The following is a 17807-nucleotide window of genomic DNA, read 5'->3' on the forward strand; positions in this document are numbered from 1 at the left end:
CTCCACTTCATTTAGTTGTTTTTCTGGGTTTTTATCTTGTTCCTTCATCTGGTACATAGCCCTCTGCCTTTTCATCTTTTGTATATTTCTGTGAATGTGGTTTTTGTTCCACAGGCTGCAGGATTGTAGTTCTTGCTTCTGCTGCCTGCCCTCTGGTGGATCAGGCTATCTAAGAGGCGTGTGCTAGTTTCCTGACGGGAGGGGACTGGTGGTGGTAGAGCTGACTGTTGCTCTGGTTGGCAGAGCTCAGTAAAACTTTAATGGGCTTGTCTGCTGATGGGTGGGGCTGTCCCCTCCCTTTTGGTGTTTGGCCTAAGGCGACCCAGCACTGGAGCCTACCCGGGCTCTTTGGTGGGGCTAATGGCGGACTCTGGGAGGGCTCACGCCAGGGAGTACTTCCCAGAATTTCTGCTGCCAGTGTCCCATGGTGAGCCACAGCCACCCCTGCCTGTGCAGGAGACCCTCCAACACTAGCAGGTAGGTCTGGTTCAGTCTCCTATGGGGTCCCTGCTCCTTCCCCTGGGTCCCGATGCACACACTACTTTGTGTGTACCCTCCAAGAGTGGAGTCTCTGTTTCCCCCAGTCCTGTCGAAGTCCTGCAGTCAAATCCCGCTAGCCTTCAAAGTCTGATTCTCTAGGAATTCCTCCTCCCGTTGCCGGAGCCCCAGGTTTGGAAGCCTGACGTGTGGTTCAGAACCTTCAATCCAGTGGGTGGACTTCTGTGGTATAAGTGTTCTCCAGTTTGTGAGTCACCCACCCAGCAGTTATGGGATTTGATTTTATTGTGATTTCGCCCCTCCTACTGTCTCTTTGTGGCCTCTCCTTTGTATTTGGATGTGGGGTATCTTTTTTGGTGAGTTCCAGTTTCTTCCTGTCAGTGATTGTTCAGCAGTTAGTTGTGATTCCGGTGTTCTCGCAAGCAGGAGTGAGAGCACGTCCTTCTACTCTGCCATCTTGAACCAATCTCTCTACATTTTCATAAGTTATTCCATAACTTAAGTTTTCTGTGATTTGTTTATAGGATGTTTTAAAAGTTGTGTGAACCAAAATTTTAGAAATGGAGACTTGATTGAGATAAAAACGTGTTTATTTGGTGTTTGTTATGACTGCAGCCCGGGAGACACAGATTCAAGCTCTTGAACTGCAAAGTGAGGGCGGCTTATAAAGGCAAAACGGTTAGCTCCATGAGCTGTTTGTCAAGAATGATCGTTGGCGCTTGGAAGAAGTGAGGGCTTGGCTGGGGTCCTCGCAGCTGGCAGGCGCTGTTCTGATGACTGGTAGTGTTCTTGGATCTGGTGCAGTTCAGGACAAGTTCAGGTTCTCAGTGGCGCAGGTACGTGTCTGAGACCAGATCCTCAATGGCCACCGCTTTTGTTTGCCTGAACTGGGATCACTGCATTATAATGTCAGTCTGTCATCAGTTATCATACGGTGATTATATAGGCAGTGTCCACTGTAGAGCTATGTAGTGTGATTGCATCAGGAAGGGCATCGAGCAGTGTGAACACGTACATATCTGTATGTACAGGTAAGTAGGAGGGGTACGTCTGTATTTAGGTTACCCTTAGACAAGGAGGTTGGAGGTTCTGCTGTTCAGGCAGCTCTCCTGGGGTTTTCTTTTGTTTTCAGGGTGGGGTTTTTTCCTCTCGCAGGAGGAAATGCTGCCTGCCTTCTTGGAGCGTCAGTTTTAATTTACTTGCCTGCCTGCCTCACAGGGCAGGACCCTGGCTGAGTGGAGGGCACGGGGCAGGGGGGCTCCTGGTCTGAAGTGCTGTGGTCTCACATACACGGGCTGTGCGTGGAGTTTCTGGGGATACATGTGACAAATGGGGCTGTGTTGGGCACGAGGAGCTCTGTGTCATTTTACAGCTTTAAAAATTTACAAGAGAAAAAAGAAAGGAAAGAAAGAAAAGCTTCAGGATGAAGTAAAGCCCGACGCTGGGTTTTGTTGGTGAAAACGTAAGAGGCGGCGGGAAGCCCTGGGGTCTCTGGTGATCTGTTGCCTTCAGGTGTTTTTACTCTATTGGCCTCAGTAATGCAATCACAGCCGTTAAGAGCCCGTTTCCCACACACTCGTCACAGAGGCTACCCGCTCCACAAGCAGCGCATATGCTCTCCGTCGGGTTTGGCCCATTTGTTTGGAAAAGGTCAAGTATTAAACCTCTCTAAAGAGCCGTTAACTTGAGAGAGAAAACATTTTAAAGTTGCTGAACTATATATATAGTTATATATAGTTATAGCTATGCTAACTGCCGCTGACCATCTTCACCATGTCTTACCGTGGACCCCTTTTGCTAAATCGACCGATTTATCAGAAAAGAATACGTGTTCCAGTGACAGCAGGGCACGATGTACTTTCTGGTTGTGCTTTGGTAGATTCTTGGCCTGGTTGCTTTTTATTTATTTCTCCTTAGAGTGTTTATGAGCTGTTGTGAATTTTTTTCTGCTTCCCTCATTTTCACATCAACAGGAAAATTTTTGGTGGCTGATCCGTGAATATGTTTTCATTTTCACTTGTACTCCATTTGCTTTAAATTTTAAACACACCAAATCGCCCTGTATAAGGCAGAGTGTCTCAAAGGGAAATGAGGTAGACAGGGTAGATTTACCTTGTTCTCTATGGGGAAACATCCTTGGTGGCTTTTGTTACTTATCACCCCGTGCACGTGGCTGGAGCCCCTGGTTGTGGGCTTGTGTGCTCTTAGCACCCGAAGAGGCACCTGCCCGGCACAGATCCCACCGAGGAGTCCGCCCTGAGTCCGCTGAGGGGAGGTGGGGCTGGGTGCCTGTGGTGGGCCCGAGCCTCGGAGCAGCATGAATATGAAGTAGCCTGTGATCATTTGTGGGTAATTTTAAAAAATCGGTGTTCGTATTGCCTTTTATTCTTGTAGATAGACAGTAATTTCTGGCATACCGAGGATTGCCATTGACTAAAATGGTCTGATGAAAAATCAGCTCACTGGAGCATAAAAAATTAGATATTTTAAACTTTAAAAATTCTAACTCTATACTTTTCTTTTTAGAGAAGAACCAAAGATGATACTTGGAAAGAAGATGAGCTCAGAAAACACCTTTGGGTAATACATTTTAAAGATTTGGGAAAACAGACTTGAGTTGGGGTCTGTTTGGACCCTGGATGGTAATCTTGCACAGTGTTACCGGGTTCTCAGCTCTGCACAACTTTGCTTCCATGTGGCTCATTTCAGAGGTGGTTTGACTCAGAGATAAAGCCATGTGGTTAATTGCTCTGGAACCCTCTTGGATCGGGTTTTCCGTCCCAGTTCGGCCCAGCATTCCACCAGTCGGGTTCCTGTCAGCGTTCAGAGCTCGGGCCTTGTGAGTGTGTGAGTGCGTGTGCGCGTGTGTGGTCTGTGTGCATGTGTGTGCGGGGCTGAGGGGTTGCGATCAAGACCTCCTGAGAGGGGGCTTCCCCGGTGGTCCGTCAGTGTTTCAGACTCCATGCTTCCAGTGCGGGGGGCTCGGGTTCGATCCTGGTCATGGAACTAAGATCCCGCATGCTGCGCAGCATGGCCAAACAAAAGACCTCCTGAGAGTTTCCGACAAGGGTCCTTGTTCCTTGAGAGGGGCCCCCGGCGGATAGTGTCCTGGAGACTTTCCCGCACAGCCTCAGCGCCCCTTTCTTTTCTTTCTGACTCACGTAGCGCTTTAGGTTTGATCTGCCAGCACACGGGGACGTCCCTGTAAGTGGGCGCCTCGCCAAGCACGGGCTGCCAAGCTGAGCCCGCTTCTGCGGGTTCCAGAGTCTGCGTCCCGGCCCGTCGTGCCGGGATGGGGAGCAGTTGACGCCAGCGCTTCTTAGGGCCCTTCAGTGAGTATGAGCCTGGGTTCAGAGCCCCGTTGTCCTTCTCTCGCGCAGGCCGCTCGATCAGCCAGTCCCACGGAAGAGACGAGGCCCAGAGCCAGGAAGCCGCGGAGGGAGTCAGAGGCGGACCGGGCGGACCGCAAAGAGCGCAGACCCAGCGCCGCAGACCGTGACGCCGAGTACAGAGAGAGCGCGGCCGAGAGGGACGGCCAGGCTGCCGGGGGGCGCCCGCGCGGGGACAGGGACAGGGACAAGCCGCGGGACAGCAGGAAGGACAGGGGCCGGCCACAGGAGAAGCACCAGGAGCGGGACGCGGAGAAGCCCCACGGCCGAGCGAAGGAGCGCAAGAGGGGCCGGGCGCGGCCGGCGGAGCTGCGGCAGGTGGCCGCGCACCGCAGCCGGCTGGGCGGCGACCGCGACCGCGACAGGGACCGAGACAGGCCCGAGCACAGGCGGGCAGGTCTGTGACTCGGGGGCACTTTCCTCCTTGGAGGTGGCCCCTCCCCGCTTGTTTTCTCTCCTGGTTTTTATGAAGGTCTCGGCTTTGACTGTGAAGTGGGAGGCCCCGGTGGTGCTCGCGTGTGCTCTTTGCACTCTTTTCTTTCGGGTTTTTTTTTTTTTAGAAGATGTTGGGGGTAGGAGTTAATTAATTAATTAATTAATTATTTTTTTTTTGCTGTGTTGGGTCTTCGTTTCTGTGTGAGGGCTTTCTCTAGTTGTGGCAAGCGGGGGCCACTCTTCATCGCAGTGCGCGGGCCTCACTATGTTGGCCTCTCTTGTTGTGGAGCACAGGCTCCAGACGCACAGGCTCAGTAGTTGTGGCTCACGGGCCTAGTCGCTCCGTGGCATGTGGGATCCTCCCAGACCAGGGCTCGAACCCGTGTCCCCTGCATTGGCAGGCAGACTCTCAACCACAGCGCCACCAGGGAAGCTTTCTTTCGGGTTTTTTTAAAACTCATTTCAGTGAACAAAAGGAGTAACAGTTTTCTCATGATTTGCTGGAGTTTTGCCATTGAAATATATTTTAGGTTTATTACCTCAATAGATCGTAATCCACGTTGTAAATAAACAAAAATAATGCTCTTTGATAAAAAAGAATTCCTCAAAAGTGTCAGCTTTAAGCCGTATTTAAATATTATTTGTCCAAATTCCTAGGCATTCTAAGGTAGAGGTACATAACTTTTTCCTCCCCAAAATGGAAATAAGTATCTTCATTATTTTTTATTATGCAAATAGTGTCTGCTTCCTATAAAAAAATTCAAACTAGCCAACATAAACAAAAAAGGAACATATGAGAAGAGCATGTGGTGACTCTTAGAATCCTCAGGCTGTGAACACGATGGGACTAGGACCTCGGTTTGTGGCCCCTGTTGGAGTGTGTCCCTCCTGTGCAGGGGCTCAGGCCCCGAGGACCCGAGTGTGCATCTCTGCCAGGCCGAATGCTGGGGCAGAGCTTGGGGTTAAGAGGGTTATCTCTAATTAAGTTTAACACTGACTACCTGACTATCCATTGCCTCTCTTTAGGATTATTATTTTGATGTTCTTGGTATTTTTAAATTTAATTAAATTTTTTATTTTTAAAATAAATTTATTTATTTATTTAGTTATGGCTGTGTTGGGTCTTCGTTGCTGTGCACAGGCTTTCTCTAGTTGCGGCGAGCGGTGGCTACTCTTTGTTCCTCTGCATGGGCTTCTCATTGTAGTGGCTTCCCTTGTTGCGGAGCACGGGCTCTAGGCACGTGGGCTTCAGTAGTTGTGGCACGTGGGCTTCAATAGTTGTGGCACACAGACTCAGTAGTTGTGGCACATGGACTCAGTAGTGGCTCGTGGGCTCTAGGCACGCGGGCTCAGTAGCTGTGGCGCGCGGGCTCAGTAGCTGTGGCTCGTGGGCTCAGTAGTTGTGGCACGCAGGCTCTAGGTGTGCAGGCTTCAGTAGCTGTGGCACGCGGGCTCAGTAGCTGTGGCGCGCGGGCTCAGTAGTTGTGGCTCGTGGGCTCAGTAGTTGTGGCACGCGGGCTCAGTAGCTGTGGCACGTGGGCTCAGTAGTTGTGGCTTGTGGGCTCTAGGCGTGCGGGCTTCAGTAGCTGTGGCACGTGGGCTCGGTAGTTGTGGCGCACGGGCTCTAGAGTATAGGCTCAGTAGTTGTGGCACGCAGGCTTAGTTGCTCCACGGCATGTGGGATCTTCCTGGACCAGGGCTGGAACCTGTGTCCCCTGCACTGGCAGGTGGACTCCTAACCATTGTGCCCCCAGGGAAGCCCGGTACTTTTTAGTAATACAGTCTGTTTTGGTTTCAGATCAGTCCTTTGGTCTGCTGCCTGATCTGGATTTTCAGTGCAGTGTTGAGTGGGCTGCTCTGGAGAGACTCATTGCACGACTGACGGTCCTCCCTCCTGCCCTGGTTGTTTTCGTGCCTCTTCCCTCGTCTCCTCTGTGTCTCCCCTGGATCCCCGGGGCCCTCCCTTCCTTCCTTAGGTCAGAAATCCTGACGATCATCCTGACCCCCCGCTCTTTCTCTCCCGTCTCTCGGAAGCCAGCCCTTCACTCCTGTGTCCCCCCAGGAGACCCCCACCGGTTGTTTTGATCTTGTGTACCCCAGGCTCCTAGAAAGTGGTCAGGTTTGGTGAATACTTTTGTTTTTTTGTTTTTTTTATAAATTTATGTATTTACTTATGGCTGCACTGGGTCTTCGTTGCTGCGCGCAGGCTTTCTTTAGTTGCGTCAAGCGGGGGCTACTCTTCGTTGCGGTGCGTGGGCTTCTCATTGCGGTGGCTTCTCTTGTTGCAGAGCACGGGCTCTAGGTGTGCGGGCTTCAGTAGTTGTGGCACTTGGGCTCAGTAATTGTGGCTCGCAGGCTCTAGAGCGCAGGCTCAGTAGTTGTGGCACACGGGCTTAGGTGCTCCGCGGCATATGGAATCTTCCTGGACCGGGGCTTGAACCCGTGTCCCCTGCATTGGCAGGCATATTCTTAACCACTGCGCCACCAGGGAAGCCCCTGGTGAATACTTCTGGAGTGAATGAACTTTGTTTTGATGATCTCTGTATGTTGAATTTTGTCCTCACCTTTAAAAATGTGGATTCTTTTAGTTTTAAGCCTAATAACTTGGTGCAAATTCAAAAATGAAAGTCTAGTTTTTCACTATTGAACGGGGCTGCAGGCGTCACCAGTGACTGAGGTGGCTCTATTGGGCTCCCCCATGGCAGGGAGAGATCATGGGGTGGGGTGGGTGCACCCACCTGCATCACAGGGCCTCCTGCATCCATGTACCCCAGGCAGCAGGGCTGTGGGAGACCCGGGGCGGGGGGCAATCCCCCAGTCATCCGAAGCCGCCTTTTCCCTGCAGATGAATGAAGCAGTCTGCCCAGCCGGACTGGACTTTGCTTCCCTGAGCATCTCAGTCCAGGGCAGGAGCCCCAAAGGCCTGTGTTTGGGCCGGGGCTCCTCTCGGGTTCCCAGGCGTTCCTCTGACATGCTTTCCAGGTTTCCTTCTTCTTTATTCCATTTTAAGTTTAGATTCTAGAACTTTCCATTCTTGAGATTGGAGAATGTGTTTTAATTAAAGAATATGTTTTCATATGTGTTACTGTGTGATATCTACAGTAAAGACTGCAGCAGGATGTTAGAAGATATTTTTGCTGTGCTAAAGTTTGAGAATGTTAAAAGTCCGTTTTATTTTTGTAGTAAGTAAAGCAAGAATTGCAGAGGGGGAACGGAGAGATGAAGACTCTGAGAGAGGAGATGAGGAGAGAGAAAGAAGATACCGAGAAAGAAAGGTACGCAGGGCGAGGCCTGAGGGGGGCTCCAGCTGCAAAGCTCAGGGCGCTCAGGCACAGGCCTTAGAGGGCTTCTGGAAAATACTGTAAAACGGAATCTAAGACCTAAGACAGTTCTCAGGCACTAAGTTCTCACAGGCAAGTGTGTTTCTCCAATTCCAAGAGTAAACCTTGGTTATCTTGGAAAATTTACAAAATGCAAATAATAATAAGAGAAAAAATAAAAAACAGAGATAATTACTGATAATGTTTAGCTATGTGCCCTGTAGGTTTATGTACATATGTTCATAGAAGTGCATGTGTTTGCATATGTACATAGAAACTTTATTTTCTTAAGTTGGATTTTTACTGTTTTATAACTGTTTTGATACATTTCGAGCATCTTTTCTAAGCTGTCATATCTGTCTATAGTATTTTAATACCTGCATAATACAGTATTCAATGATGTTTTCTGGACACATCTGCTTTTTTTTGGATACTTACGTTGCTTCTAAATGTCTTTGGTAAAGACATCCATGGTGTAAACTTTTTGCATTTATTCATAATTATTTCCTTATGATTAATTTCTGGAAGTGAACTTGCTAGATCAAAGTAAGTGTTACCCCATTTGTTTTACATTAGACTGTAATTGTTCATACATCAGAGTGTGATTCCCCATGTCCTAAGCAGCAACTGGGCATTATCATAATTTTTAACATTTGCTAATTTGGTTCAGAAGCAGAGGGTATTTTTAAAAAATACTTATTTTTATTTATTTATTTGGTTGTGCCGGGTCTTAGTTGCGGCAGGTAGGCTCCTTAGCTGTGGCTCGCTGGCTCCTTAGTTGTGGCATGTAACTCTTAGTTGCGGCATGCATGTGAGATCTATTTCCCCGACCAGGGATCGAACCTGGGCCCCCTGCAGTGGGAGCACAGAGTCTTATCCACTGGACCACCAGGGAAGTCCCCAAAGGGCATTTTATAAAAGGGTTTATTGTCCTATTATTAGTTACTACCTGTGTATGTCTGCATACTTGTCTAGTGGGGTGTATTGTTAACTTTAAGAGTACTTTAAAGATGAACTCTCTGCTAGTTACATATGTCAGTGTTCTGTTTGTTCTACTGTGCAATCGTTATTTTTATAAGTAAGTTTAAAGTTATGAAGTAGTCAGGTCTGTCTTTCCTTATTTCTGTTGTTGTTGTGATGCTTGGAGAGCCCTCTTCCCCACGCTGGTGTCATGTAAGGAGTTGCCTGTGTTTTGTTCTGGGTCCTCATAATTTTTTAACGGTAAATCTTTAATTCCCTTCGAATTCAGTCTGTGATGGGTGTGCAGGAATCTAACTTCACACCTGAGGAGCTTCTCCATGTTTCTCTTTGGGAAGGTTATCCTGGTGGCCATGAGCAGAGCGGGTGGGGGCTGGAGGGGATGGAACCACGGGGAACAGAGGCGGAGGAGGCCCTGAGTGAACGGAGAAGGACGGTTCAGTTTGGGTCCTGCTGAGACATGGTGGTGATGCTCCCCGAACCGGGCGCTCATGACCCACTGTGTAAGCTCGCAGATCGCTGCCTTGTGGCCTCGGCACCCGTGGTCCCTGGACATCCCTGGAGGCTTGGGGGATGCAGGGATGGCTGAACCATCTCCCTGCGGGTGGGGGCAGACATGTGAGCTGTGTGCCATGAAGAGAGGCGCAGGGTGCGCCCACGAGAGCGGATGTCCTTCCAGACAAGTCACATGGCTCTCTCAGGAGGGCCTTGCGTGTTGGTAGCGCTCAGGACGCGGGGGAGTCGAGGAGAGGGCGGCAGGAAGGGAAGGGTGTCCGCCATGCAGAGGAATTGGGACGATGCTCCTCCTTAGGGTGAGGCTGCTGGCTGCGCTGTCTGTTGTCGTGTGTGTGTGTGTGTGTGTGTGTGTGTGTGTGTGTGTGTGTGTGTGTGTGTGTGTGTGTGTGTGTCGGGGGGGGGAGGTGTCTGCGCGGTTTCCTTTCCCATCGCCAGGTGAGTATGGGAAGGTGCCCGCGGCAGGACAGGGGAGTGAGAGCCAGGGGAGCTCTGTGTCTTCCCCTGTGTTTGCTGTAATGTGTATATGAGACAGCAGGCGTCTGTTTTATACGCTCATGTGTTTTTCAATGTCACGTCCAAAGTTGCAGTACGGTGACAGCAAAGACAATCCTCTCAAGTATTGGCTTTATAAGGAAGAAGGTGAAAGACGACACAGGAAGCAGAAAGAGCCAGACAGAGAAAAGAAACATCGAGAAAAAAGCAGCACAAGGGAGAAAAGAGAGAAGTATTCAAAAGAAAAAAGCAATTCATTCTCTGACAAGGAAGGGGAAGAAAGGCATAAAGAAAAACGCCATAAAGAAGGCTTCCATGTGGACGAGGAGAAGCGCCGAAGCAGCGTGGGCAAGAAGGAGCACAGGAGGAGGGAGGCCGAGGTACCATTTCCTGACGCGTCAGCCCCCTCAGAGAAAGGCGCATCCCCTTTTGGTGTACCTTATTCATCTCCCTTATGTCAAGCCCCTTATTTACTAAAGAGAGGTTGTAAAAACCGTTATTTTAAGAGATGCCTGTAACATCGATGCTGTTGTTAAATTTTGAGCTCATGACTTCTTTTACAGAGCTCACTAATTATGGTTAATTCATTATGATATACTAATTAATGGTTATGGAATTTTTTTTGATAGAATGGTGAATGCAGAAATCGAGGTGCAAGTTCGAAGAGAGATGGGACTGGAAGCGAGTAAGGAATATTCGTCCTTTGGTTGTTTATTCTGTTTACAACACAGTTCTCACACAATGCTTCAAAATGAATTTTTCTTGTTGGGCCTGATTAGGGCCAGTAAGTGAGAATAAATTATAGATGCACCTCATTTACTCTCAATGCAAGCCCTCTAAATTGTATTTTTGGTGTACTCGTGGAGCTTGGAAGCTTGTTGTATCAATGAATCATTAGTCCTGTTCTGCCTTTTACATACTTGCTCATGCAGCATTAGACTGTCCACCCTCACGTGGGGGACCGATTCGCTTGGGAGTCTCTGCTTTGCGAGGGGAGAGCGTCTGCAGGTGGGCTGTTGGGCACCTTTTACCGGCCTGTGGTTCACCTCCCCTAAACACTAAGCGCAGACACGCCCGCAGACCACCGCTGCCCAGTGTTTGCAAGGCAGACAAAGGCCAGGGCATTGGCCAGGCCGCTGCACATCTGCATCTTCCCTGGGATGTTGGGTGGCCCTTTGGAGCCTCATCTTTTCTGGTGAAGCTTGGATGATACCTATTTTGTGCAGTTCATGAAGATTACAGATTAGAGTTTGTGTGTAAACCCTCATTTTGTATATGAGCTCTGCGTTATAATTTGTTCTTTGTGACAACTATATTTGGTAATTCTTTTTCGCAGATTAGGAAGACTCAGGTTAAATGCCTTGCCCAAATTCTTACAAGTTTGAACAAAGTTAGTACTTAAACCTGGGGGTGCAGATTCCTGGATTTTATATTGCAGATCTGCTGGAATGCACAGTGAAGCTTTTGCTTGGTTCTGTACGTTTTTAAACATATGCTATATTGAATTGGTATGAATGTAAGTTCCAAAAATTGAAAATCAACTTGCAATTTTGAAAGCCTTTATTTTAGGTCCCAGGTAAACATATAAAATATGATTAAAGAATAGAACATATTTCAAGGTAAATCTTTCTTTTGGAAATACAAATATTATATTAAACACAAAATAACATTTGGGAGATTCTCTAATAAAATTACAGGAATATTCTAGAACTCCTATAAGGATATAGAGTCATACACAAACACAAGTTTGTTAAAACAGTTTCTTCTCTCTCTTCTGAAGATATTTCCTATCTTGTACTACTGCTGAAATAGTAAAAATAGTTTAAAAAAGGCTTTAGTATTCATAGTTCTAACATAGCGTGCTTTGCAATATGCCAAACTACTGCCATTCTTAATCATATCAATTGCTGAGCCTTCACTGGGATGTCAATGTTTTAATTTTCAAGTCTTTGTTTAAAATTAATTTTGATTTTGATCATATTTGCTTCCTAGGCATGCAGAGAATTTAGAGAGGAATAATGGGAAAGATAAAGACTCCAGAAGGAAGGTAAGACACTTCACACTGATTCTGTTATGCAGTGGGCGTGGTCCTGCGACTCAGACCCTGAGGCGGGCCTTGTTTGCGGATGGCTTATTTGATTGGCTATTCCAGGAGGCACATAAGAGATACATTTTAGATTAAAAGACTCAAATGGATTAAAAGTAAAAAGATGGACAAGGTAAACCATCAAACAGCAGCTGTAACAGAGCTTGAGTGGCTGGACTAGAGGTGGAGGAACGTATGGTAGTAATAAAATAATTAGCTTGCAGGAAAATGTGACATTTATAAATGAACATGCACCTCACAAAAGAGACACAAAATACGAGAAGTAAAAACTGACCCAATTAAAGGGAGAAATAGAAAATTCAACAGTGATTGAGACTTTAGCCCCCACTTTCACTAATAGAATGACAGCATTTCATGCTAACAGATTAGACAATTTAGATGAAAGGGAAATTCCTGGAAGATATAAATTGGTGAAATTGCCTCAAGAAGAAACAGAAAGTCTGAGTAGATCTGTGGTTAGTAACAAAATTGTGTTAGTATAGGAAATCTCTCCACAAAGCGACCCAGGCTCAGATGACCTCACTGGCGAATTCTGTCAAACATTTGTTATTATCACTGACACCCTCATGGCCCTGCTCCTTATGTAGTTGTTTCATGTTCTGGACTAGGTGTGCGAGCACGTGTTTGTGTGCGCGTGTGTGTATACTCAAGAAGCACGTGTCGGTGATACGGTGTCACTCAGGACACCACAACTCCCAGTCTCCATCTTGTATACCATTTTCATAATTATCATCAGAAGAGTCTTCATAATGATTCTTTGGTATCTCTAGAATTGTATACTGTGGTGTTAAAATTATTATCAAACCGCTTCCTCGGTTTTTGTCTTCTTATAGATAATGCGGCAAGCAGATTTTGGCTTCTGTTACCTGTGAAGAATAATCGTTTTCTCTCTCTGATAGTTGTCTGAAACCCTGGCCTGTGAGATACCTGTCCTTAGTATCTCGTGCCATGTCTTTACAGACCTTTATTCCATGTACATACACAAAAGCACAGTAATCTTTCATAAACCAGGTCATGCGGCATGTATTGTTTGATGTGAGGATGTTTTATTCACTCAGTTTGGGGCAGTGGTTGGATTCCTTACTGTCTAGCTGTAGCCACACCTTAGAAAAAAAAGTTAGCCTTACAAATAATTCTTCCCACATAATCTTTTTTTCTATATTATCTTTCACAGTCCTATTTTGATATATATATTTGGGGGATTTGAATGCCTTTTTTTGTTTTATATACACATACACCCCATGCAGCATATACTGTTTTTCCTAATTTGTTGTGGAAACCCCTCCAGTTCTGATGATACAGATCTCCCTCCTACTTTTCGAGGGTAAATTTCTTTCTTTCTTTCTTTCTTTTTTTTTTGCTTTTTAGAGAAGGGCTTTTATTTATTTTATTTTATTACTTATTTTTGGCTGCATTGGGTCTTCGTTGCTGCACGTGGGCTTTCTCTAGCTGTGGCGAGCAGGGGCTACTCTTTGTTGCGGTGCGCAGGCTTCTCATTGCGGTGGCTTCTCTTGTTGTGGAGCACGGGCTCTAGGCCCGCAGGCTTCGGTAGTTGTGGTACATGGGCTCAGTAGTTGTGGCTCACGGGCTTTAGAGAACAGGCTCAGTAGTTGTGGCACACGGGCTTAGCTGCTCCGCAGCATGTGGGATCTTCCCGGACCAGGGCTCGAACCCTTGTCCCCTGCATTGGCAGGCGGATTCTTAACCACTGTGCCACCAGGGAAGCCCTAAATTTCTTGAACTGGAATTATTGGATGAAAATACATAGCTTTTAATGTTTTCCTTCTGTCTCCCGATGTTTTTGGTGAGTGTTAGCGTTGTTCACTAGACTTACAATGTGAGCCACGTTTGTAATCTTAAATTTTTGGTAGGCACCTTAAAAAAGAAACATAAAATTAATTTGAATAACATATATAATCCAACATTTCTGAAATACTATCCTTTCAACATGTAACCGATATAAAGAATTATGAATGAGACATTTTACATTCTTTCCCCTGAGGGAGCCCGGCGGTGATTTTGAAGATGTTTGGCAGCTCGTTCTGGCTTGTGATTGGGTCGTATATTTCATAGCATCAACACGCTTCAGCGTTTGTGGAGAGCCCACAATATGCCAGAATAATTTTATGGACACGTGGAAAACTGCTCGTTTTCTTCATGGTGATACGCTGTGCACTCCCCACTCTTTTGCACCAAATGGTTTTGAGCAGTGACATCTGAGAGCTGTGCCTTCCTGGGGCCAGTGACCACAGCAGGATGGCCAGCTTCTCCCGTTTTACCTGCCGCCTCACTGGCACAAGGAAGAAGGTTCACAGTTCTCCCCATTTCTTGGAAGAGAAAACCAAGGCCCAGAGAGGCTGAGTTCCTGTGTGAAGTCGCACCACCAGTGCCCCTCTGAGCCAGGACCTGCGTCCCCATGAGAGGGGGGGTGGGCCCTGTGGCTGCCCTGGGACCCTCCCTCTGTCCCTCCGCGCTGACCAGCTGTGCTGTGTCCCCCAGCATGGCCGCGAAGAGGGCCCCTCGGCGTGGAAGCTGGCCTGGAGGCAAGGGAGTGAAGAGGCCTTGGTAAGGAGAGGACGTGTCTCTGCTTCTGTCCCAGCGCACGCTGTCACTCGTGTCCCGGCTCTCGCGGTGTGTTTCCTGGGGGTGAGACCCTCCTCCTTTTAGGCAGCAGGACGTTAGGACGGAGGGGGAGGTGCGTGCTTGCCCCGCGCTGCCCTCGGGTGTGCGGCTTCCTGAGGAGCGTGGGCTGGATGCGTCCTCAGCCTTCTCGTTGTTGCTCTGCGTTGAAAGCAGGTCTGGGGAGAATGGAAGAAACTGAACAGAGGCATCACAGAGACAGTTCTGGCCATCGTCAGTGAGACATATTCCACGTAGCAGATAATTTTCAAAAACAAAAGCCAAAGCAGAGGCAAAGGAAACGGCCCTCCTCCTGTAAGAGGCCATTGGTGACGCCAAGGCACTCTCTCCAGACCTGGGGAGTGAAGCAGAAGGCTGTGTGCTTGGGGCCCCCGTGGGAGGTGGAGGAACACTTCCTTGGCACCGTCCTCCTGTCTGCCCCTGACGGGCGCCCTGGGCACCGTGAGGCCCTGGGTGCTTGCCGAGTGATGCGTTGTCGGCACGCAGCGAGCTAGCGATGCTGTGAGTTTTGCTTAAAACTCCTGCATGACGTTTGTCTTAGTTTCTCTTCTCAATCAGCAGGGTCCTGTTTATTGGTACCGTACACGTGGCATGTCACGCACCATAACGTACGGTGACTTTGTATGACGATGTGCTCAAAGCACCTGCTCGTGGGGCAGCTTTTTGGTCCTCTGGGCCTGCGGGGCACGTCCTTATCCCCGGGCTCAGAACCGAATGTCCACTTTGAGGCTCAGCTGGCTTCTCTGTGGCTCCGATCACTGACTTCCTGGCATTGGTCACCACACAGCAGGGCACTAGGTTCTGGAGAGAAGATGAAGCCCTTCCCGCCCCCTTCCTGAGCTCCAAGCTTGTCGGCCCCTCCTGGACGGTCCACACTCCGCAGGCTCACCCTCTGCCCTCCATCCCCAACATCTATCCTGTGTGAAACCCGAAAGCCTGCGAGTCGTCTCCTTGCCCCTGGGCAGATCAGCAGTGCCCACCTCTGCAGCAGGCCTGCGGGTGGGTCTCACCTCCCCACGTCTGTCCTGCCTGCAGGCGCCAGGAATGTTTTGTTTCTTCCTCCAGGATGGAGACGGAAGCCCCTTCGGTGATTGAATTTGTGGTGCTTGGGGCGTCCACCACGGGTGCTGGGGAGCTGTGTGGGTATGAAGCAGCTGTGGTGTGATCAGATTTCCTGCTCAGAAGGTTGTCTCTGAACTCCGAGGGCACGAGAGGGGACACGGCAGGGACGGTAGGGGCTAGGCTGGGGGGTGGCAGGGTTGGGGCGGAGGGCCGGCCGGTGGGCGGGGAGAGCGGGGTCCCGCCGGGCTCCTGGTGTGTAGGCTTGTGCGCGGTGGAGGTACCATGTCACCAGTAAATCGGGTGAGGGGGAGCGGAGGTGGACAAGAGAAGGAACAGCCTTGGGGGAAAGTGTGAGTTGCCTGAACCTGTATTTCGTTTCTGCCACCTCCTGCCCTGGAGACCTGGAACGTCCTTCTGCTCCATCTTCCCAGCACCCTCTTCCTCATCCCTCAGACCCAGACCGGGTCGGCCTGAGGGTGACATGTGCAGCTCCCCAAACCTGCAGAGCACGACTGAGCACACGTCCACTGCAGGACTTACTCAGACTTCAGGGGAGAAATGGAGGCTGGCGGTGGCCAGTGATGGCCGGGCCAGGGGCAGAGCAGCCCATGTGCCTGCTCGTGGGGCAGGGCTGTGGGCTGGTCCCGGTCACTGGAGCTGTGGTGGCCACGCGGGGCCTGGCTGGCGTGTGCTTGAGCACATGTGTCAGTGTGTCTGTTCTTACCTGCAGATGCTGGGCTGTGATCATGGGTGAGAGGCACAGTGGGGAAGGCAGTGCTGAATGCCAGTCTGTGGGTTATTTGTATAATACCTTCTCTCTTCTTTGTTTTTTAAAATTTTGTTCCATTGTTTTTTTTTTGGCTGCGTTGTGTCTTCGTTGCTGCGCGTGGGCTTTCTCTAGTTGTGGCGAGCGGAGGCTACTCTTCGTTGTGGTGTGTGGGCTTCTCATTGCGGTGGCTTCTCTTTTTGTGGAGCACGGGCTCTAGGTGCACGGGCTGCAGTAGTTGTGGCACACGGGCTTCAGTAGTTGTGGCCCACGGGCTCTAGAGCACAGGCTCAGTAGCTGTGGCGCGTGGGCTTAGTCGCTCCACGGCATGTGGGGTCTTCCCAGACCAGGGTTCGAACCCGCGTCCCTTGCACTGGCAGGCGGATTCTTAACCACTGCGCCACCAGGGAAGTACCACACCTTTTTTCTTTAGCCACCAGAATTATAGAGGTTCCCCAAAAAGAATATGATTGTTCACTGTTTTCTCTTTCTGGCTGTACTTATAAGTTAGGGTATTTCTTTAAGAGTTGTAATTAGGTTATGTTCATTTTATAGATATTTGAATTTTAAAATTAGCAACATCAAGTGAATCTGAGAAAACATGTATTTTCCCAACCGATTTGCAAGAGTCAACTTATGATTGAATATTTTAATTATATGTTTGATTTCTACCTCTAGGAAATTGAAAAGGAAGACATTGGCTTAGAAAATGCTGGAGCTGATGAATATGCAGCCAGTTTTGAAGATGATTTTGAAGTAGGTATAAAAATTTTAAATTTTCTCAGCTTAAAGATAATTTGTTCTAAAATCAGTAACTTAATAGTTTTTTTTTTTTTTCTTTCTGTTGCTCTCAATACTCCTTAGCTGTTTGATTTAGGTCTGGCACCTATAAAAAGTTTGCTATATGTCTACCATTGCTGACCAATATGATGTAATTAAGTGGTTTTTCTATTTAAGCTATTGTTGGTGCACTGCAATCAAATGTGTACGTGTATGTGCACGTGTGTATGCATATATATGTGTACGTCTACATGGAGTATACATGTAGCACACGTTTACATGCACATACACTCCCATTCTCAGCACAAAGGCGTTTGCACGTTATTGTTCATTCAGAGCTCTCAGTGTACGTGGTTCTGTAGAGTTTATACAGATGCAGAAAAACAAACGCAGCAGTTCATACAGATTTGTGATGCAATGATGTGGAAATCTGTGAGCTGTAGAAGTCGCCCTGAGCCACACTGAGGACCACGTCTGTTTCAGGCTGTAAGCTGTGCGTTTTGTCCTGTGTGCGTGTCTGCTACGTTTGCAGGGCTACGAGGATGACTTTGAGGTCTGTGACGGGGACGATGACGATGTTGCACATGAGCCTGAATCAGAAGAGACAGCGGAAGAGCTTCCTCTGGCCAGAAGGAGGGAGATACAGGAAATTCAGAAAGCCATCCATGCAGAAAATGAACGGGTCGGCGAGCTGTCCTCGAAGCTGTTTGAGAAGCAAGGCCGGACGGAGCGTGGCAGGGTGCCGGGGCCGGGTACGTGAGTGCATGCTGGTCCCGTGTCGCTCCCAGCCCTTCCGCCCCCGTGACGGCGCCCGGCAGGTGCTC

The 17807-nt window shown here is 48.6% G+C and overlaps 1 protein-coding gene across 1 annotated transcript in view; it reads left to right on the top strand.

Moving 5' to 3' along the window:
* Positions 1-321: 321 nt before the first annotated feature.
* Positions 322-17807, top strand: part of DYNC2I1 (dynein 2 intermediate chain 1) — a 37506-nt gene continuing 20020 nt past the window's right edge. Inside the window, exons 1-11 of the mRNA XM_033863575.2 lie at positions 322-477; positions 1114-1334; positions 3025-3078; positions 3879-4284; positions 7506-7597; positions 9718-10008; positions 10258-10313; positions 11621-11675; positions 14235-14300; positions 16882-16959; positions 17516-17735. Coding sequence (XP_033719466.1) covers positions 1272-1334; positions 3025-3078; positions 3879-4284; positions 7506-7597; positions 9718-10008; positions 10258-10313; positions 11621-11675; positions 14235-14300; positions 16882-16959; positions 17516-17735 — 1381 coding nt within the window. The 5' untranslated portion in view covers positions 322-477; positions 1114-1271. The remainder of the gene's footprint in view (positions 478-1113; positions 1335-3024; positions 3079-3878; positions 4285-7505; positions 7598-9717; positions 10009-10257; positions 10314-11620; positions 11676-14234; positions 14301-16881; positions 16960-17515; positions 17736-17807) is intronic.

The sequence above is a fragment of the Tursiops truncatus genome, chromosome 9 (genome assembly GCF_011762595.2).
Source record: "Tursiops truncatus isolate mTurTru1 chromosome 9, mTurTru1.mat.Y, whole genome shotgun sequence".
Taxonomy (NCBI): domain Eukaryota; kingdom Metazoa; phylum Chordata; class Mammalia; order Artiodactyla; family Delphinidae; genus Tursiops; species Tursiops truncatus.